Source organism: Astatotilapia calliptera, chromosome 8, assembly GCF_964374335.1.
Source record: "Astatotilapia calliptera chromosome 8, fAstCal68.1, whole genome shotgun sequence".
NCBI lineage: Eukaryota > Metazoa > Chordata > Actinopteri > Cichliformes > Cichlidae > Astatotilapia > Astatotilapia calliptera.
Genome location: NC_137429.1, coordinates 15,657,214 through 15,679,442, shown reverse-complemented (window position 1 = coordinate 15,679,442; position 22,229 = coordinate 15,657,214). Strand labels below are relative to the sequence as shown.

The 22,229-nt window shown below is 41.7% G+C and overlaps 1 protein-coding gene across 2 annotated transcripts in view; it reads left to right on the top strand.

Annotated features, from left to right (window-relative positions):
- The window catches only part of LOC113019362 (alpha-tectorin-like), a 28,944-nt gene extending 6,715 nt beyond the window's left edge, over positions 1-22,229 (top strand). For both annotated transcript variants that reach the window (XM_080305500.1, XM_026163024.2), the window contains exons 7-20: positions 10,002-10,402; positions 10,489-11,065; positions 11,167-11,750; positions 11,868-12,420; positions 12,513-13,111; positions 13,280-13,437; positions 13,588-13,988; positions 14,145-14,341; positions 20,146-20,541; positions 20,639-20,922; positions 20,998-21,272; positions 21,360-21,479; positions 21,655-21,839; positions 21,928-22,229. In XM_080305500.1, coding sequence (XP_080161626.1) covers positions 10,002-10,402; positions 10,489-11,065; positions 11,167-11,750; positions 11,868-12,420; positions 12,513-13,111; positions 13,280-13,437; positions 13,588-13,988; positions 14,145-14,341; positions 20,146-20,541; positions 20,639-20,922; positions 20,998-21,272; positions 21,360-21,479; positions 21,655-21,839; positions 21,928-22,119 — 4,922 coding nt within the window. In that variant the 3' untranslated portion in view covers positions 22,120-22,229. The remainder of the gene's footprint in view (positions 1-10,001; positions 10,403-10,488; positions 11,066-11,166; positions 11,751-11,867; positions 12,421-12,512; positions 13,112-13,279; positions 13,438-13,587; positions 13,989-14,144; positions 14,342-20,145; positions 20,542-20,638; positions 20,923-20,997; positions 21,273-21,359; positions 21,480-21,654; positions 21,840-21,927) is intronic.

Sequence of the window (22,229 nt, the reverse complement as noted above, 5' to 3'; positions counted from 1 at the left end):
GAAATACAGATAGTTTCTCTCTTTACTCTTAAAGTTAACAAATATGTTTTTTATATTTATCAATCTAAAAAAATAAACATTTAGTCTGATTTGATATTACAATTAAAAAAGTGTTTGTGTTTTTATCTAAAGAGTACATAAATATCTGGTTTCAACTGTATAGTTGATGATGTTGGTGTTTGGCTTGATTGTCAGCACAAAGAGGGAGAGAGAGGAACAGAGAGGGAGAGAGAGAATGACGACAGAACAGAGATGAACAAGAGCAGGTGAGACACACATGTTAGTCAAATGGTTGTTTGCCAAAACTCATCAGAACATGTATCTAGTACCTAGTGTTTCTTTTTAGATACCATTTGTTACTTTTCAAATTCTATATTTATTAAGTTATGCTGGCTTGTTTGCACAACAAGGCTAAATAATTATATAAACTTTTCTCAATCTAAATATTGTACTTTGGTAGAATTAAAAAATAAGTGTAGTGCAGGTCTATGATGATTTTTAGTGCTACTATCATCTAGTTCTGATTCTGTCTTGGTTACTGTTGTAGTCCTGTTTTAATTCCGGATCAGTTCTGCGTCTGGTTGAATTGGGGTTTAGTCCTCGTGTCTTGATACAGGCCCGACTTTGTTCTGCCTTGCTGCTTAATTAAAAAACTAGTTTAAGGTGTCCTGCATATGTATATAGAAGTACATATATATATATAAAAAAACACCCAGCACGCCCCTGCGGGCGGTTTATCCTTCAAGCTCGGGTCCTCTACCAGAGGCGCCTCAGGATCAGTAGAAACTGGTATTAACGGCCTTGCATTGACAATGGCACTCACCTCAGCCATGAAAGTGGTTAAGACCTCATGAGTGAGTTTTACATGTCCAACCTGAAGAAGCATAGAATCTAAAATCCGTCTTGCCACTCCAATCATGCGCCCCCAAGCGCCGCCCATATGAGAGGATTGAGGTGGGTTGAAAACCCAAGTGCATTTTTGTTGAAGAAGATAATCCTCTACGCTCTTATTGCCAGGATCCATCTTCAGCTCTTTGAACGCTCCAGTGAAATTGGTCCCACAGTCCGAGCAAAGCTGTTTGATATGACCCCTGATGTAGAAAAATCTTCAGAGCGCATTTATAAAGTTTGAGGACGTCATTGTTTCAATAACCTCAAAATGTATGGCTCGTGTGGACATACATGTGAAAAGGACAGCCCGCCTTTTGTCTTGTGCTTGACCGCCTCTGGTACGGCTTATCACCACTTCCCATGGTCCAAAAACATCAAGGCCAGCGTAGGAAAATGGAGGGTCAACCTGAAGGCGCTCTGTGGGTAGGTCTGACATTTGTTCCTGCTCGGTTCTTCCTCTTAGTTTCCTGCATGTAACACACTTGTGAATGATGCTGCTGATGAGATGTTTCCCTCCAACAATCCACTGACCACTGTTGCGAATTGCACCTTCAGTGAAATGCCTGCCCTGGTGCTTCACAGCCTGATGATGATGACAAACAAGCAAGCTTGCTACATGGCTGCGGCTTGGTATTATTAGCGGATGGACTTCACCACTTTCAAGGTGTCCTCGGCCAATGTGTCCACCTATTCTTAACATACCTTCGTTGTCAAGAATGGGTCGGAGTTTGTACAGAGTGCTGGTTTTCGGAAGGTCATGTTTCATTTTGATGCATTTCAGTTCTTCTGAATACATTTCTTCTTGCACGCATTTTATGATGATCTGTTCTGCTCTGACAATGTCAACGACTGACAGGCCACTTTTGCAGATATGCCATCCAACACACCTTTGATTCTTTGAGGAGTGGGAGAAACACTGAGCAATATGACACAGACGTGCCACAGTCTTACTGAGTGTGGTCCAGCTAGAAAAATGCTGGAAGCGTTTTGAGCCAAGCTTGTCTCTACTAACTTGTGTGGCGAGCGAGGTTACCTCAGGACGTACATCAGCATCAGCATCTGGGTTCACAAGGTCAAATGTTGATCCATTATCGCCACTGGCAGCTACCTTTGGTTGTTTCATTAGGAATGCTGATCCTGTTAGCCACGTGGTGTCAGCAAGCTCGGCGGCTGGAACAGAACGTGACCCATGATCAGCTGGATTTAGTTCTGAAGGAATGTAGTTCCACTGCTCTGGTCGTGTTGACTGCCGGATGCGCTGCACACATACAACCCCCTAGTCTCGTTGTGTATGTATCCCAATACAACTCTGCTGTCAGTGTAGAATTTCACTGCCTTGAGATCCAGATCAAGCTCCCTGATTACAAGATCGGCTATCTCAACGGCCATGACAGCAGCACAGAACTCCAGTCTTGGGATTGTAAAGCCTGGGTTGGGAGCGAGCTTGGATTTCCCAAAAACCCACCTCTTGAAGACCTTGTTCATTTGTTGACTTAAGATAAGCAACTGCAGATATTGCTTTGACAGAGGCATCACAGAAAATCGATAATTCAGCGTGCTGTGCTTTGGAAACAGAGAAAGAGGCATATGCTTGTGGAACATCAAGGTTTTTTAGTGCTGACAATGATTCATTCTATCTTCTCCAACTTTCTTTTTTAGCCTCAGTGAGTTCTGCATCCCAGTCTGCATTCTCGGTTGTTAGCTCTCTTAGAATCAGTCTCCCTGTCACCACAACAGGAGCTATACCCCAAAGGATCGAACAGACTGTTTACTGTTGACAGGACACCACGGCGTGTAAATGGCTTTTGATTCTCAGGAATATTGAATCCGAAAGTGTCAGTCATTATGTTCCAGCTGACTCCAAGACTGCGTTGGACTGGTAAGTCATCCACGAAGAGGTTATGGTCTTTTACATTGTCTGCTCTTTGATCTGCAGGAAATGCGTTCATTACTTCAGCTCGATTTGGAGCTATTTTGTGCAGAGTGATGTTAGATGCTGCCAACATCTTCTGTGTTCGACGCAGAACATCAATGGCCTCTGCTGCTGTAGCAAAAGATCGGAGGCTGTCATCTACATAAAAGTCTCTTTCTACGCAGCACCTTGCATCACTGCCATATTCAACTTCTTGGTGCTCTGCTGCTTTCCTCAGACCAAAGATTGCCACTGCAGGTGATGGGCTGTTTCCGAAAACATTAACACGCATGTGATAATCCACCACATCCTTACTCAGATCGTTATCCTGGTACCACAGGAATCTAAGGAAATCCCTGCAGTCCTCACGAACAATGAAACAGCAAAACATCTGCTGAATATCTGCAGTTATGGCCACAGGATCTTTTCTGAATCTGAGGACACCAACGAGACTGTTGTTAAGATCTGGTCCAGACAGCAGCACCTCATTTAGCGAGATTCCATCATGCTGAGCACTGGAATCAAGTACCACATGAATCTTGGTTGTTTTTTTGGGATGGTAAACACCAAACGTGGGCAAATACCAGCATTCTGCCCCCTCCTGGAGTGGTGGAGCAAGTTCAGCATGTCCCTTGTCTAACATATTTTGCATGAAGTCTGTGAAATGCATTTTCATTTCAGGCTTCTTATCTAAAGTCTTCTGCAGTGACATCAGACGTGATGAACATAGCATCTGTTATTTGGTAGACGTTTACGTGGGTGCCGAATAGTGATGGGATTTCCGGCTCTTTTTAGAGAGCCGGCTCTTTCGGCTCGGCTCACTAAAAAGAGCCGGCTCTTTCGGCTCCGAACCGGCTCTTCAGGTTGTTTTGTTGCTTTAATTAATTTATTATTCACAATAATATAAAATTATGCACAAAAGGAATTACTAACGTAAAAAAGTGGTTTTATTTATATATGTTTATATATAAATATATGCGGTGGCCCCTAGAGACAAAACACGTACAAACTCCAAAACACATTTCTAGCATGAACTGAACTTCCAAAGCAGAGCTACTAGATCACTTAAATTACACAATTGAAAGCATGTGTGTATTGTTTGTGTATTTATACACAGGCACTCAAATATATTCAAATAATTTAAAAAAAAAGTTCATCTACCTGTTACTATCACACACCAAATCCGGTCGTTGGTACTTGCTGGATTGTGTAGCCACAAGATAACAAAAGCTCAACACTGCGCCCAGCATCCTGGAGCACTTCTGTTGTCTTTTGTAAGTGTTTTGAGTTTTTATGTGCTTCTGAGTTTTTACGTGCTTCGGAGTTTGTACGTGTTTTGGAGTTTTTACGTGTTTTGGAGTTTGTACGTGTTTTTACGTGTTTTGGAGTTTGTACATGCTTCAGAGTTCGTACGTGATTTGAAGTTTGTATGTGCTTTGTCTCTAGGGACCACTGTAAATATACTTTTATTTATTCACGCCACATAAAATGTAATAAATAAATCATATAATACAAAAATCAACTATTCACATTTCAACTTTTAACTATTTAAATTTTCAGCTGTTTCCTTTTACAAATTTAAAGTGAAAACAACACAAAACACTGCAAAACACAATTAAATATAATTAAATATAAATTATAATATGAAAACAAAAAGAACATGCACATTCTCTGTCATATGGGCCCGCATGAATCCGCACTTTCTGAATCCTTTATCATCTGCAACCGAAAATAGTTGTGGATGATTACTATACCTTTCTAATGTGAAGTTGTTGTCCCTGGCTCTCTTTCTCTCTCTCTCCCTCTGGCTCTGTTCCTGTGCTACTGAGTGTAACTACCGCCCCTCCCCCCTCTGCCCAGCGTAAAGCACAAGGCTCGCGTGCAGAGTGAAGCGGAAAAAAAGTGTGAGACAGAGGGTGAGAGAAAGAAAAAAAAACAAAAAACCCACGAGCCGTCACGGCTCGCGATAAAGAGCCGGCTCTCGTCGTTCACATCAAAGAACCGGCTCTAAGAGCCATTTCGTTCGCGAACGACCCATCACTAGTGCCGAAAGGGAAGAGGGGCAACTATTAAACCTTCTTTGATCCCCATGATAGAACAGAGAAAACCCGACTCAGAGTGGTCAAAACATTTGTATATTTTTTATTCAATCATCTTCCGGAAGAGAGAGCCCTGCACAGCCCAAAGCCAGTTGCAGAATCTCTAACATTAGAAGCTCAAGATGAGTCTCATATAGGTGTTATTTTAGTACTTCAGACGCCACACACAGTTTCAATACACCCAACTCCTTCTACTCAGTTCCTCTTTTCCTTGTGTCTTACTTCCTGTGCAGCTTGCAATAACTTCCCCTTTCTGAGGTCTGTTGCCAGGGCAACCTGTCACCCCTCGTCTGAACTTAGTTTCACTCTCTGTCTGCTCCTCATATACTGCAAAAACATGCAGTTTCCTGTCAGCCTGTGACCTAGTCAAGTCTGGGCCTCTCATAAAACAATCTAATCAGCAAATAAGCATTAAGAATATATATTTATTTCTTAACACAACCCAGCTTTTTGTCTCATCCTGGAAGACTTCATCTTCCATGATCTGTAGGAAGACTGAATCCTCAATGGAGTGTGCTAGCAGGTTGTCATTTTCTGTGGCATTGAAAACTGTTTCTCCAAGTTTAGTCACCGTCGATGCATTTTGGATGTCTCCATTGGATGGGGTTCTCTTTCTCTCATCTTTGCCATTAGGATTTTCTTTCACCTTTATCTTATTCTCACACGTGGCAAAGTGACTTGGTCTGCCATTTTCCAGGATGCAGGTTTTCATAGCACTTACTGTAGGCGTGTTGTGAGCATCTTCTATGCAAGAAGAATGTCTGCATCTGGGTCAAGCGCTGGAATCTTATTTGCCACTCTTTTAAGATAATGGTGGTGACATGCAGCTTTGGGTGTGGGTATCTCTGACCTGTTGTTTGGGATATCATTACACTCTATAAGTGCAGGCAAGGGAATGGTAAGTTTTCCCATCCAACGATTCTATCATAAAACTGTGGGCTCTTCTCCCAGATGCTTCTGTGATGCCTGGACAGGTTTTCAGTGTGTATGGCATGGCTGCTCCCTTGAGACCAAACATGTCAAAAAACTCAGATCTGGCCAGTGAAACATTACTTTGGTCATCTAAAATGACATACATCTTCTGCCATTGCTCTTGGTGGCCATTTGGGTACACATTCACCAGACAGATCTTTGAGCAGGATTTGCCTTGAAACCCATCCCCACATACCTGGGTACATCTGGATGTGACACTCTGTGCCTCTGTGTCCGACCTCTCCCCCCCATTCTCTGTCGAGGAAGTAGCGTGAAGCTGGTCTGGGGTGCAGAGTGGAAATGTGTTTATCACTGTCACATTCTCCGCATTTAACGGTAGCCTCACAAGATTTGGCTTGATGAGTCGTAGAGACGCAGCAGCAAAAACATATGTTGTTTTCCTTTAAGAACCTTTTCCTCTCTTCCAGGAGCATTTTTCGAAAACCTCTGCATTTTTGAAGAGAATGAGGCTTGTGGTGCATGGGGCATAGCTTCTCTGGATTTCCTATTTTGCGCTCCAAAGCCATAGATATGTTTGTCTTGTGCACGGAGACAGATCTCACTTGATTTTACTTTTCTTTTCTGTAAGAATTTGTGAAAAGATCTGGATAGTTAAAACTGGGATCATTTCTCTCTTCAGCCTCTCTGCAGATGAATTTTTTAAGTAGTAAGTAGGAGAAAGGAGGAAAGGCAACATGATGATCTCTCTTGTATTTGCACCCATGTGACAGCCACTTGTCTTGGAGATTTAAAGGGAGCTTTTCCACAATTGTCTGCACACCTCTTGATGTATCAAGATAGGCTAAACCTGGCAGGTAACCCTCTCGTTTAGCAACGTCAAGTTCAGTAAGCAAGTCAGCCAGTTCTTGTAGTTTTTGACACTCTCTGTTGTGGATCTTCGGAAAACTCTCAAGTTTACAAAAGAGAACTCTTTCTATCACCTCTGGAGCACCATATTTTTTATTTAGTCTTTCCCAGATCATTCTAAGTCCCACCTTAGGCTGTCCGGTATTCACAGACTCTATTCTGATTGCATGCTCACCAGATTCTTTACCCAGCCATTTGAAAAGCAGATCCATTTCTTCACTCGCTGATAGACTCAGACTTTCGATTGTGTTGATGAACGCTTCTCTCCAGGCTTCATAATGTTCGGGTAAGTCATCAAACTTCGTTAGGCGTGAAGAAACCAGCTGGGATTTAGCAAGGTACTTGGCAAGATCTGTAGATGAGTCATTATTGTGGGAGCTGTTTGGATGTGGTCGGTTGTCGGTCAGTACCCTGCGCTGGTAGCGCTCATCTTCTTGCTGTGGAAAGTTCATATGGAGTGGCTGAGCATTATTTTGAGAGAAGCTGGCTCCGTTGTCGACGAGCTGGGGCTGTGCATTCTGATTGTAGCTTGGAAACGGAGTGGATGTTGGCGGTAAAGTTGAATCATTCTCTACTTTGGGTTCTTGTGGGAATTGTTCTTGTGTGTGCTGTGTAACATAGTGATCAGTCCTTTTCAATGCACACTCTGGCAAGGGCAGAAAGTCAAATTCTTTGTTGTTGAATTCGTTCACATCTCCTGCATCTGCCTCCAACACCTCAGTTTCAGCTTGGGCAGCCTCAGCCTCTTTCTGTAGATTAATGTAATCTTTCTTGGCTTCTAGTCTGGCCTTTTCAACTCTCAGTTCACCTTCCTTTTCCGTGAATGCTATTCTGGTTTTCGTTGCATCTGCTTTGGCTTGCGCCCTGGCTGCTTCATAGCTTACTCTGGAGCTTGCTGATGAGTGTGACCTCTTTGAGCTGTGGCGAGAATAAATAGACCCCAATTCAACTTCATCTCGTGAGCCTTCAGCTCTGTCTTCCTTTGAAGCTAGTGTTGAGGCGCTTGTGGCCTCCATTGCAGTGTGATGCAGACTGACAATACTTCACTCTTTTTAACTTCCACGTTGAGTGGTCATCCTTTTACTATGCTGTCCTCACTAAAGTTTGTTGCAGGCAATGGAATTTTAGCTATACAGCTAGCTTAACATTCTTTATTCCAAGCACTTCATCCTCCAAGAAACAGGCCCCTTGTTGTGTTTGGCAGGATTTAATGATGAAAATAAATTCTCTCTCTCTCTTTTTTGTAAGATTGTACAAAGAAAAGGAATGCAAAATACACAATGAAGACATGTTCCATTACACTGGGAGAATAACATTGCTCTAATGAAAGATACATGACCACAAATGAAGCATCTGCTGAAAAATACAAGCATCTACCTGCTTCCATATGATTTAACTCAAAATAGTGTCAAAACTTACTAATACACATTAAATATATAGGAACTTACGGATGAAGCTGATATTGTGGACTTTAACACCAGGATTGCAGAGATTGCCATCAGATTACAATTTTTTTCACTGCAGCAGCTAAAGAGCACACTACTTCCTGTAGACCACTTCCTCTACAAAAAAGACATTCTGCTTACTTAGCACTAGGTGGTTAGTAACTCTTCTTAAACCACTATAATATGTCCGTTCCATGACATAAGGAACTATCTCCCACGCTCAGGATATGTCCACTGATAACTGATTTAGTGGCGTCTGCACTGGTGTTTGAAAAGTTCCATATTTCAATACAAGCATTGCATGCTAAGCAGACAATGAAAAATGAAGTGGATGAGGTTTCTCAGTACATTGCACATTACCTTAAATATGTAAATATGAATCCTGCACCAGTTGTACTTTGGTGGCCAGGAATCATTGGGTTAGGTGAAGGTCAACTTGTTGTTGAAGCAATAAAGAGTGACTTGGCACTACACCAGTAAGCTACATACCTGTTCTTTATCTAAGTAGGTTGATGTTGTGCAATGAGAGCTGACCTATATACAGAAGAGACACAATTGTGATGCACATCACACACCACTGCTCCTGGAACATTTTTTGAATAGTTATTTCACAGAATAATAATTTACACTTTTATTGCCCATTCCCATTTTACACATATTATTGTTATTGCATGTGTTTAGTCTGCTTAATCAAAGTGCATTGTCATATATTTCATTGAGGATTTACAGCTCATCACAGTATGGAAACAGCTTTAGTGAAAGTTGCAGATGGCCTCTGACAGTGGTCTCATCTCTGTACTTGTGCTGCTAGACCTCAGCGGAGCGATTAATAACAACAGTATTTTATTGCAGAGATTAGAGCAGGCCATAGCAATTAAGCTCTTGTTTGAATCATGTCTATCTAATAGACTCCAGTTGGCTCATGTAAATGGGGAGTTGTCTTCACACTAAGGTTAATTATGGAGTTCCACAGGTTCTGTGCTAGGACCAGTTCTGTGTACATTATACATGGTTCTCCTAGGCAGTATCTTTCAAAGGCATTGCGTATATTTTCACTGCTATGCAGATGATCTCCAGCTCTGTCAATGAAGCCAAAAGACAAAACTGTGGGAACGTCTTAAAGACATAAAAACACAGGTAACCTTCAACTTCCTGCTTCTAAATTCAGATCAAACTAAGTTGATTGCACTCAGCCATGAAAATCTTACAAACATGATGTGTAACCAGATGCATACTCTGGATGGGATTACCTTGGCCTTAACACTAACAGAAATTTTGTTTTTGACCAGGTTATGTCCTTCACTGCTTATATTTAACACATATTCAGGATTGCTTTTTTTGCATTTATGCAGTATCTCTAAAATTAGAAAAATTCTATTTCAGAGTGATGCTAGAAAATTAGTTCATGCATTTGTTACTTGAAGAATGGACTACTGTGATTTGCTATTATCAGGTTGTCCCCAAAACCCACTGAAATGCCTTAAGTTGTTCCAGAATGCTGCTGTACTGGCAGGGACTAAAAGGACAGAGCAGAATTCTCAGAATTCTCAGAATCAAACTTAAAATTCTTCTCCTCGTGTATAATCAGGGCCCATCTTTTCTTAATCAAGGTAGGGGCTGTAAAACAGTTGGGATTTACCTGCTGTTATTTTGGGAACTTTACTCATATAAAGTGCCTTGAGGCAATTACTGTTGTTATTTGATACAATATGAAAAAATGTGAGGTGTGAAAGTTTTTTCCTAAGGTTTTATGAATGTAAATATCTGGAAATTTTACACTTGGCATAAGGGACATTTCCTTTTACTCTTTTTAAGGTGAATTAGTGCAGCTGGGTGGTTCATTCTGGAGTGACAGTACCTGTGCCCAGAAGTGCACATGTACCTCAACAGGCCTGCAGTGCCGCAATGAGCCGTGCTCCTTTTCACAGATCTGCAAGCCAGCTTCCTTCCAGTTCTCCTGTCAGACAGTGCCAAGAGGAACCTGCACCATAAGCGGTGATCCCCATTACTACACCTTTGATAACACAGTGTTTCACTTTCAAGGCACTTGCACGTATGTTCTCTCTGAGCAATGTAATAGTGGACGGCCCTACTACAGAGTAGAAGGCAAAAATGAGCACAGAGGCAGTACTCAAGTCTCTTGGACACGACTGGTGAAAGTGCATGTCTACAATGACACAATTGAGCTTGTCAAAGGACGTCGTGGTCAGGCTAAGGTTGGTCATTTTGATTCTGGATAAATTCTACACTTTATGACCAGATATACTTTTCTCACTTGATATATTTGCTGGTTTTTTTACAGGTTAATGGGAACTTTGCATCCACTCCATTCTCCCTTAGCAATGGCACCGTGCAGGTTTATGAGTCAGGTTTTTCTGTGTTTGTCAGCACTGACTTTGGTTTAGTGGTGTCTTATGACACAATTCATCATGTTCAGATCAGCTTGCCCTACACTTACCAGAATGGTACATGCGGTCTTTGTGGAAACTTCAATGGCATTCGTAGAGATGACTTTCAAACTCGTGACGGTGAGGTTGTGAGCTCTGATGTGGTTTTTGCTAACAGCTGGCAAGCATCTGGGGATGATGAGCTTGGCTGTGGGCCACAGTGCGGAGGTCTGGACTGTGCTGTTTGCACTGTAGAAGAGACAGCATTGTATAGCAACACTGACCACTGTGGTATCCTCAGCAGTAGTTCTGGACCTTTCACGGCTTGCCATCAGCAACTTCCTCCACAGTCCTTTGTGGACAGTTGTGTGTATGATCTGTGTGTAGGAGGAGGGTACCGACCTATTCTCTGTCAAGCCCTAAGTGTGTATGCAAGTCAGTGTCAACAAAGTGGTATTCAGCTACCAAGTTGGAGGACACCTGGCTTTTGTGGTATGTTAATCACTTTCTTTTTTTTTTTTTGCATTATTTCAAAATATTATTGTATTAAAATTACACCGATGTAAATATCGATGTTGTTCTCTTATTCCTAGAAATCCCATGTCCAGCCAACAGCCACTTTGAGTCTGAAGGCACAGGATGTCCACCTACCTGTGTTAATCCCAACTCTACCCATAACTGCCCTCTACCTCCCCAGGAAAGCTGCATCTGTGATTCAGGCTACATCCTCAGTGGTGGGGTCTGCGTCCCTCATGCTGAGTGTGGCTGCAGCTTTGAGGGCCGTTACTACCGATCTGGAAAAACTGCAATACTAGACGGAGACTGTGGGAGACGTTGTAGCTGCAGTTATGGGTCCATGACTTGCCACTCTCATGGTTGTGGCCCACTTGAATCATGCAGGGTGGAGGATGGAGAAAGAGGATGCAGACCAAATAGCTATGAAACATGCTGGATCAGAGGCCCAGGGTCATATCAGACATTTGATGGACTGACATACCAATATCCTGGGGCGTGTCGATTGACACTTGCCAAAGTTATGGGACTGTCCAGTCACCCACACTTCATGGTGACAGCAGAAAAAGTGCCAAGAGGCCAGCATGGTTTTGCACGAATTCTGCATTTTGAAGCAGAGGGGATACACGTATCTATTGAGATGGCAAGGAACAGTAAAGTGAAGGTAAGTGAATGGAACACTTACTTAAAATTATGTTCTTCCTTTAATATTTATTTATGTGTACACGGACACAATACTGTTTAAGTCTTGTTAACTGCAAAAAACTGGATGATCCTGCAGGTTAACGGTCAGCTGATCAGGCTACCTTTCAGCACTACATCCAACCGAATCCAGATCTTCCACAGCAGCATTTACAGTGTCATCATTCGCACCTCCTTTGGTGTAACTGTGCAGACAGTCTGGCCTCACTTTGTCCGTGTCACTGCTCCTGGTGTCTACAATGGTTCACTGGGTGGACTCTGTGGTAATTACAATGGTCATCCACATGATGACTTCAATACACCCAACGGTGTCCTGATCAACAGTTCTCAGGACTTTGGAGACAGTTGGCGAGATGGCTCTCTGGCTGCTCACTGTGTGGAAAGCATGAACCAAAATTCTACAACTAATTACAATTCTAGTCAGTACTGTGGCATTCTCAGCTCACCAGATGGGCCATTTGTACCCTGTTGGTCTGTGGTTGACCCGAGCCAGCAGGTGGATGTATGTGTGGAGATCATGGGGGGCTCTAACAATCCAGCATCAACTCTGTGTGGTGTCCTACGAGATTATGCACTAATGTGTCAACAGAAGGGTGTTGCCTTAGGACAATGGAGAAATGCAACTGGCTGTGGTAAGCATTCAACTGTTTTTGAATTAATTCTAGCCATGATCTCCAAATGTTTAAAAATGCTTTTTTATGTTAACCTGTTTGTTTTTCTCCAGCACTAACCTGCCCATCAAACAGCCATTATGAACTCTGTGGAACCTCTTGTCCTTCTGCTTGCCCCAGCCTCTCTTTCCCCTTCACCTGTGATACTGTGTGCCAGGAGGGCTGTCAGTGTAACAGTGGTTTTATCCTCAATGGTGACCAGTGCGTTTCACCAACATCTTGTGGATGCTATCATCAAGGACGCTATCACCAAGGTGGTGAGCAGTTCTGGGATGGTGAAGAATGTCAGAGCTTGTGTACCTGTAACGGAAATACAGGGAACGTCCACTGTACTCCCAACTCCTGTGGGCCCCAGGAGTCCTGCCGTGTGGTGGAGGGTGAGTTGGGCTGCCATCCCAACCCCCATGGCACATGCTCTGCCTCTGGAGACCCTCACTACATCACCTTTGATCGTAAGGCCTATGACTTCCAAGGAACCTGCCGCTATGTTCTGGTGACCCTCTGTAATGCCACTGATGAGCTCAATCAGTTTTCAGTGGAAGCTAAGAATGAGGCATTGAATGGGCGTCCACTTTCAACAGTAGCTGAAGTTTTTGTGAATGTGTGGGGCTATGACGTGCATATGTCAAGGGACAGAAGAGGTTTGGTACAAGTAAGTAGATATGATATTACAGATTAGATGACTGCAATGAATAATTTCAGATTCATGAAGTAAACGGCTGCTACATGTTTTAGGGATATTTTTACTACTGTCAAAGAAAAAATAACAATTAAAAAGTAGAAAAACTACCCACTGATTTTCTTTGCATATCTCTTCTAGGTGAATGGAGTAACTAGAAATTTACCTATTGTCTTGAATGAAGGTAACGTTTCTATCTACGCAACAGGATCTCGTATAGTTGCCAGCACTAATTTCGGCTTGAGTGTTACCTATAATGGATATAGTGCAGTGTTTATCTCCGTACCACCAAATTACAGGTACACTTCCCACCCATCAAAGCTACAGTATTTATTGTTTGACATGCTTTAAAAAACAGGATAATCCCAGCTATATAAATAATTTATTTACTAATAATTTATCCTTATGAAACTAACACAAGGTCTATTGTTAACTATTGTCATCAACAGAGAAAAAATATGTGGACTTTGTGGAAATTTCAATGGAAATCCAAATGATGACTTTCACACACCATCTGGAACGATAGTCACATCTCCAGATGAGTTTGGGAGAGCCTGGAAGGTGCCAGGCAACTACACGTGCAATGATGGCTGTGGCTCCTCCTGTCCACAGTGTACCAATGAACAGCCTGCTAGAGATCAGTGTGACGTGATACAGGCAGCTGATGGGCCCTTCAGTTTCTGTCACGAGGAGGTGGACCCGGCACCATATTTCAACGACTGTCTGTTTGACGTATGTTTGTCAGGAAATCAAGGCCACGATCTCATGTGCAGTGCCATTGAATCATATGTCAGTGCCTGTCAGTCTGCTAATGTTCGTATCTATCCGTGGAGGGAGAACACCACCTGCAGTGAGTCAACATGTTGTTTTATTATATTTATATCTAAATTTACAAGAAATTTGCTAACCACTTAACTAATTTGACAACACTCATTATATCCAGATTGTATTACATTAAAAGTGGTATGTCTCACTATTGCCATTTTTTGCTTTTCTCATTATTAAGCATTGGACTGTCCAGCCAACAGCCATTATGAGTTGTGCGGTACTGACTGTGGCCACACCTGTGCCAGTAGCATTGATGAAACCTGTGAGCAGTTCTGCTCTGAGGGATGTTTCTGTGATGAAGGCTTCATCAAGAGTGGGACCAGGTGTGTCCCAGTGGAAAGCTGTGGCTGCCAGTATGATGGATTCTACTATGATGTAAGACATATTAAAGTCAATAATAATATGACAATATTGAGGTAACAAGGTGGAGATAAGAAGATATAAATAGAGACATAGCAAATAATTGTGATCTAGTGAGTACATTTCATATATACTAACCTGATAATAATAGGGTAATAACCCACTAATATGATTTTAGGATTTAATTTATTAGGATACCATTCCCATATTGCCATAATGCTGGAATCTTTCCTGCCTCAACCACCAGCATTCTTCTTTGTTTGAAGGCAGAACGATGCTCTAACTCTTTAAACTGCAGTTTAAAATAAAATAAAATAAAATGCTATTGCTAAATAAATGAATGCATTAAACAATCAGTTGAAGATTATACAGCTACATCAGCGTGATTAAATACATTTTTCATGCAACTCTGTTCCACATATTTATTGAAATTTCAGCATTTAGCATCTGTCTTCTCTGTGGGAGAAAGATTAACAGTTACAACTGGTTGCTCTGTCGCAATATTTAGTATATTATTAATTGCAGTTTGCAGTGATCTAGCAATTACTACACTAAATCACCTACAATTAATTAAAAAAATTTCAAAATGGTATTTTAAGATCTATATTTGTTGTATCATTTTGGCTATGATTTGGTGTGGTGTGATTCCAGAGGTGGGTAGTAACGAGCTACATTTACTCCGTTACATTTACTTGAGTAAGTTTTTGAAAAAAAGGTACTTTTTAAGTACCTTTTTAAGTACCTTTTTTTCACGATACTTTTTACTTTTACTTGAGTACATTTATGAAGAAGAAACGGTACTTTTACTCCGCTACATTTGCAAAATTCGACTCGTTACTTTAAAAAAAAAATTAGTTTAACACATTAGATAACATGCCGTCAGTGGAGTTTCCGGTAACTTTTTCACCAATCAGATGTGGCCATGCAGTCACATGACCAGTTTGAAACCATGGCGGTCGAAGCGTTTCAAAGTAGCGACACACGGAAAGAAGAAATATGATGGCAGAGTCTACGCTAGAGCTGAAGAGGATGAACACCCTTGGCCTCACATACAAAGAATGTTTCGCTTAAAAGCAGCACAAAAGAACAGCTATGTCTTCAGTGAGAGCCGAAACAACAACTTTTCAGCGTGAAACAACTCAATTCGTGTAACCTGAGGAATCGGTAAGTTTTCTCTAAATATCTTTTTAGCTGTGGTTAGCTGGATGTCAGTCTTATGTTACAGCAGCTGTGTCTAGCTCGAGCTGCGAGTCATATTTTCGGCGCTACGTTGTAGTGAGATAAGTTTGTGGGTGTTTTGTGCAGCATCAGCTGTCCTTTTAACTGCTCGCTGGTTAGCTAGCGTGAGCTATAAGCTAACAGCTAGCCTGGTTAATGACGCTGGAGTTCAACGCACATGCAAACAGCTCGTCTCTACTGCTTTAACTGTTAAAACAGAAAGCAATACTGCGACTGACGGGGTTTATTATGTGAAACAGCAGCTTGTTTAGTTTAAACAGTTTGCATTAAGCTGGGCAAACACTGTGCAATTTTTTTTCAGTCTCGTTATTCTGCTCCTGCTCAAACTGTACAAATAAGTCGCAGAGGTTAGAAGTTCATAGGTCACGATGCAGGGTCTCACACTATACGGCCTGATGCTCTGATGCGACCTGAGTGCTCAAACTGTGCGTCCATAACATGAAGCTTATCATACAAAATCTGTCCTTCGCTCTCCCTCTCTCTGTCTTACAGACACAATAATTTTGTGAGGCCACATTGAAAAGCCTCGGATACGGAAGCGTAGAGCTGCCACCGGGGCAAAAGAAAAATAGAGCTATATCACGTTATAACATGAAAGGTTTATTGTTCTAACAATATACCTTTCATGTTTGAACAATATAATATCACGTTATTACAATATACATAATAGGGCTGGGCGATATGACCCAAAATTCATATCTCGATATTTTTTAGCTGGATGGCGATATAAGATATATATCTCGATATTTTTTTTTAAAGCCATAAGTTAAGAACAAAAAGAGAGTTCTTAGTCACACTGTGTCCCAGATGTCACACGGGCACTTTTATTTACATACAGCGTAGATGTACATGAAGAAATTACTTAAAAATAAATTATCAGCATTTATTAAATAATCATGGTCCATAAATAAAAGAAAATGTTGTTTTTGTGCATAACAAAAAGCTCACAATTGTGCAGTCAAAATGTAAACTAATAGACGCTGAGCATAATAACAAAGAGACAGATTTCACAGCTGCACCACGTCTCTGAACAGGTGCCATTTATGGTCCTTATACACACACAGTACGGTAATATTACGTTGAAGCACAGTACGTATCACTCCGCGAGGCTCCTCCCCGGTAGCCGTAATCCTCCAACAATCCATCAAGCGGTGCAGCTCCGTAGCTTAGCAAAGTCATATTAAAACATTTTTTGACAGATTGCTGAGCGCTGTGTACCACATAAAATCGGTTCGCGGTCAGTAAGCACAACCAGAATTAATACATAAGGCGCACTGTCCAGTTTTGAGAAAATGAAAGGATTTTAGGCCGTGCAGCTCCTCCGGGCTGCATGTCGTTAGCGCGGTTAGCTCGTTAGCGTGGTTAGCTAGCTAGCACGTTGACGCCGTCCAGCCCCACGCACGGGACGATCCGCGGTAACTCGCTAACGGAGATTTTCCGCTTTCATCTTGTCATTGCCTGCAGGTGAAGCTATGGGGGAGGCGGAGTTGTGTTCAGTGAAGGAGAGGCGAGGCCGAGTAACGTTGCGTAGAGACAAAAGTGGACGAAAGAGAGGCAAACCTGCGGCTCCACAAGTATAATTATAACGTAACATAGGCTATATCGATATAAACGATATTGTCACATCTTATATCTCGTATGAAAATATATCGATATTTTTAAAAAACTTGATATACGCCCAGCCCTAATACATAATTATCACGTTCGTACAATATAAATATTATATTGTATGAACGTGATATTATATTGTTCAAACATGAAAGGTATATTGCACGAACATGAAAAGTATATTGTTAGAACAATAAACGTTTTACGTTATAACATGATATAGCTCTATTTTTCTTTTGCCTGGGTGGCAGCTCTACGCTTATGTACTGGGATGAGCTTGCCTCCATCTCTTGTGTCCAGATCACACGCTGCACTGCCGTGCTGCTCCACCTTTTCTCTTTCATTTCTGTGTTTGTGCGTGCGCAGTGTGATAGGCGACAGGATTTCAAACTGGTTTAATTATCATGCGACCATACGATTGATGATTGGGAGCTGGTCGTGAGGTGTTAACTGCTTTTCGTTACCCCATGTATACTACACGATGCACACACGATTAAGGGCAAGACACGGGCCGATCCCCAAAACGGTTGCACGGCTGAAAAATCGTCTCAAAATGTGCCAAAAATCGCACAGTGTACGGCCAGCTTTTGGAGGCTAGCTCCAAACAAACATCTGCAGCTTGGCAGTGTATACAGCACTATAATGACCAGACCTAATTTTTTTGAAAACCATACATCTTTCCACAGGTCTCCACTTCATCAGACGTCACCTAGACACAGAGCTGGGTGAGGCCAGCACAAACAGCAGCCTAACCGACAAAGATGATGGATCCATAAGGTCAGGAAAGCCAGAAGCAGTGGAGCTGGAGAGGTACCTTTCATGTCCATTCACTGGAGGTGTGGATGTATTGCATAGCTTTCCTCAGATCAAGAAGCTGTTGATCAAAGTCAATACAGCTCTTCCTGCATCTGCAGCCTGTGAGAGACTTTTTAGTCATGCAGGACTCTCTGACCAAACGGTCACAGCTTCACAGCAAGAACCTTGAGAGCCAACTGCTGCTGAAGCTGAACCATCATTTCACTTACTGAAGAAACAATTTATGGTAAAGTGAGCCATACACATATGTACATCCACATAGTGGAAATTTGTATTTGTCTTTTATAATTAGTTTTACTCTGATTTCAATGTTTATTTGTGAGTGTAGTTTTTACGTTTTTACATATTACATTGTGTTAATCCACTGTCTATACTTCAGGGTATTTTAGTATACAAAGAACATTTTATACTTTTGTTAGAATGTCTATTCCTGTGGAATTTTAGCAGGGATGTGTTGTGTGTGTGTGTGTGTGTGTTTTTTTTTTTTTGTTTGTTTGTTTTTTTTTAATTCCTGCTGTCCGCCTTGGGAATAAACTTCCTGATTATATCTGTTGCATCTCTGTGTCATTTGTTTCTGATTTACTTAATCCCTTCTTGTATTTAAAAGAACCACCCCTAGTATGACATTCTGGCGCATCAGCTGTAGTCTGTTATGTTGAAGTTGCCTCGTTCTAATGTTTTCTCTGAGGCTGCTGTAAATACGAATATATTTACTGTGGGTTTTGCTTGAAAAAGATTTACATTGTGAAAAACTGAAATCTTGAAATTAGAATTGTTGTGCCTTATTTTGTGGATCTTTTTACATATATTCCCTTTGAAAATACTAAAATTTGTATATTTATTTATTTTTGTTTGTCTCATAGCATTTATGTATAAAATAAATCAGACAAACAGTTACTCGTAGGGGTGGGTTTTTATAATCGATTCATCGATTAAAATTGATTCTGGCTTGGATAACGTAAAATCGATTCATTAAAATCCTGAATCGATTTTTTAATATAAATTTATTTTGCCCAAAATGCCAGAATCTCAGCTGACATCTCACAAAATTTCAAGAACCACCAAACAGTTAAGACAGTAAATGAGAGCAGGTACAGGGATTCTGCACATAGACTTAAACACACAGCGCGACCTGCGGATCAGAATTAGTTAGATGTTGCCTTTCTCACGGTCGGGGCTGAGAGCCGACAGCTCGCTGATTCTGATCTGTGGGCGGGTCCGCGCTTTGTGTTCATGCCCTTTATGCGCTGATTCTAAAGCTGTTAGTTTGATCTCTCTCCAAACAATATTGACCGAACCAGCAGCAAAAAAAGATCCAAACGCTTCACATAAACATCGTCATGAATTCACTCTGACTTTTACTGTTTTGCTTCCAGCTCTCGCTCTCTTCAAGAACAGTTTCCCTTTCTTCATTATTCGCTTGCTTGTTACACACAAGTCTACTGTTGTTTACAGCGCTGTCGGCTGCTGTTTTTTTCCCTTTTACATTCTTCCGAAAAGAAAACCTCATTTCTGCTGTTCAATACTGAACAAATTTAAACTTTTTAAAATTATTCAAAATGCAAAACGCTTAGCCGTGTCTCTAATAAAACCGCTGTAATGTCAGAGGTAATGTTCATATGTTGATTAATGGTTTTCTTTCATTTTTGATGTACTGCAGAATATTTTTATAAAATCCCAGGCCAGGAAAATCACCTTCATGTTTTTCTGTGTTTTATCTTCAGTTACTTTGACACAAAGGCATCTGCTGTGGCGCTCACACCTTTGATAAAGTCTTGCGTGTGTCAGCTTCCTTTTTATTGATACAAAAATATGTAAATGTACTGATCTGAATTATAATATTTCTGACTGTCAAAGTTTCCCAGATTTAAATCAAATCGAATCGAATTAAATCGAATCGTGGATCGAATCGATTCGGGACCTTGTGAATCGGAATTGAATCGATTCTAGAAATCAGTGACGAGACCCAGCCCTAGTTACTCGCTACTTACTCAGTACTTGAGTAGCCTTTTCACCAAGTACTTTTTTACTCTTACTCGAGTAACTTTTTTGACGACTACTTTTCACTTTTACTTGAGTAATAATATTTTAAAGTAATGATACTCTTACTTGAGTACAATTTTTGGATAAGCGACCCACCTCTGTGTGATTCACAGGCTGGCGAGTCCTTCTGGACAGACGGTTGCTCCCAGAGATGTGAATGTCACGCTCCAAATGACCTGCGATGTTCTGCTGCATCTTGCACTCCTGAACAGCAGTGCTCCATCAGAGATGGCCAGCTGGGCTGTTACGATGCCATGTCCACCTGCACAGTGTGGGGGGATCCACACTACATCACCTTTGATGGAGCAGTGGCTCATTTCCAGGGAACTTGCTCCTACATCATTGCTGAGAGCACAAACCATGGCACTAACGAAACACAGTTTCAGGTGATAGCCACCAACAATCACCGTGGAAACAATCGTGTATCATTTGTGTCTGCAGTGGACATATACCTCTCAAATCATCCAGAAAGTGTGCACATCAGGATTGGACCCAATAAAAGAGTAACGGTAAACTATCTATCACTTTTAAGATGAACAGCATTCTACTTTGTCTAATCTGCACAAAAGTAACAACACACACTTATTGCATCTCTTGTCCTCTCAGGTAAATGGAAATGATGCTTCTCTTCCCACCACAGTGGGAATCTTAGCTCAGGTGGTAAGGCAGGGAAGCTACATAGTGGTTGATGCCTCTGACTTGCTAGTCCAGTTTGATGGTCAGAGCACTTTACTGGTCAGACTGGGCCAAAACCGTCATGACAGAGTCACAGGGATGTGTGGAAACTCTAACAATGATCCTTCAGATGACAAAGTCTTACCCAATGGCACACTGGCACAAAATGATAATTATTTTGGACACAGCTGGAAGTCACCCACCAGCCAACCAGGGTGAGTTGCAATGGAAATCACTATTGATGCTTCAACAAGGCAGTAGCTGATGGCAGTATGATTTGTCTTTTCCAGATGTGGCTCCACTGATGAAGATGATGATGGACTGATTGACTGTACCTTTAGAGAAGAATATTCCCAACTCTGCAGTGTCATCACCAACACTACTGGCCCATTCAGCACCTGCCACCTGCACTCTGACCCCCAGCCATTTTTCTCTTCCTGTGTCTACGACCTCTGCCTCTACACTCCAGCCAATGGCATGCTGTGTTCCGCTGTCTCCGCCTATGAGAAAACCTGCTCTGTTCTGGGGCTAGACATCCTTGACTGGCGCTCTGCTTTGCATTGTGGTATGTTTGTACTGCTCAAATAAGACATTTAATACAAATTTAAATCATTGCCATTCATCACTGATGATCCTTTCTCTGTGTCTGCAGAGGAGTCAGACCCCTGTGAAAAGCTGGACTGCACAGAGCACGAGTGGTGTGGTGAGAAGGACGGTGTCTATGGCTGCTTCTGTAATGAGCACCACCATCGGCCAAACAATGAGAGCTACGGTGCGGGCTAACTAAAACCTTCAGCAGTATCTGTAGTGTATTTATTGCATTAGTCAGCCTTTATATTAAGCAGTCAAGTCAACAAATGTCTTATCAGCCAAATTAGTAATGATGACTCAGCTTTAAAAAATATCATGCTATAACGAGTCAGATTGTGTTTCTCTCTCCTTCTTAGACTCGTCCATCACTTGTGTCGGTAGGTCTGGCACCATATCTCTGTCCCGCTGTCAGCTGTTTGAGGCTGGCTTCCACTCTGATGCCCTCCATCTTCGAGATGAATCCTGCAACGGGACTCTTGAGGAGGGTCGACTGGTTTTCCACTTCAACAATGATGACCAGCTTTGTGGGACAATGCTGAGGGTGAAATTAGTACATTGAAGGAAGCTTCTGGGCAGCATTTTTAATTTTTGAATGTATGCCTAAAATGTTTTGTCTTCTTACTCTTAAGAGCAACGGGACCCACTTCAGTTATGAGAACACCATCAGCGGGGATGTGGACCCTCATGATGGCCTCGTAAGTCGTGAGAAGAGCATCCACCTGCATTTCTCCTGTGACTATCCTTTGACCCAGGCACTGTCTATGGATGTTGGTTATATGACATTGTGGTTGCTACTTTTCCAAAGGTACATAGCTCGCTGAACTTTATAGAAATCTCAGTGTTTGTCTTCACTACTAAATGACCATGTGAATCATTATCATTTTACCCTGTCTTTGTTTAATAAAAACATTGTTCTATTGTGCTTTTTGTA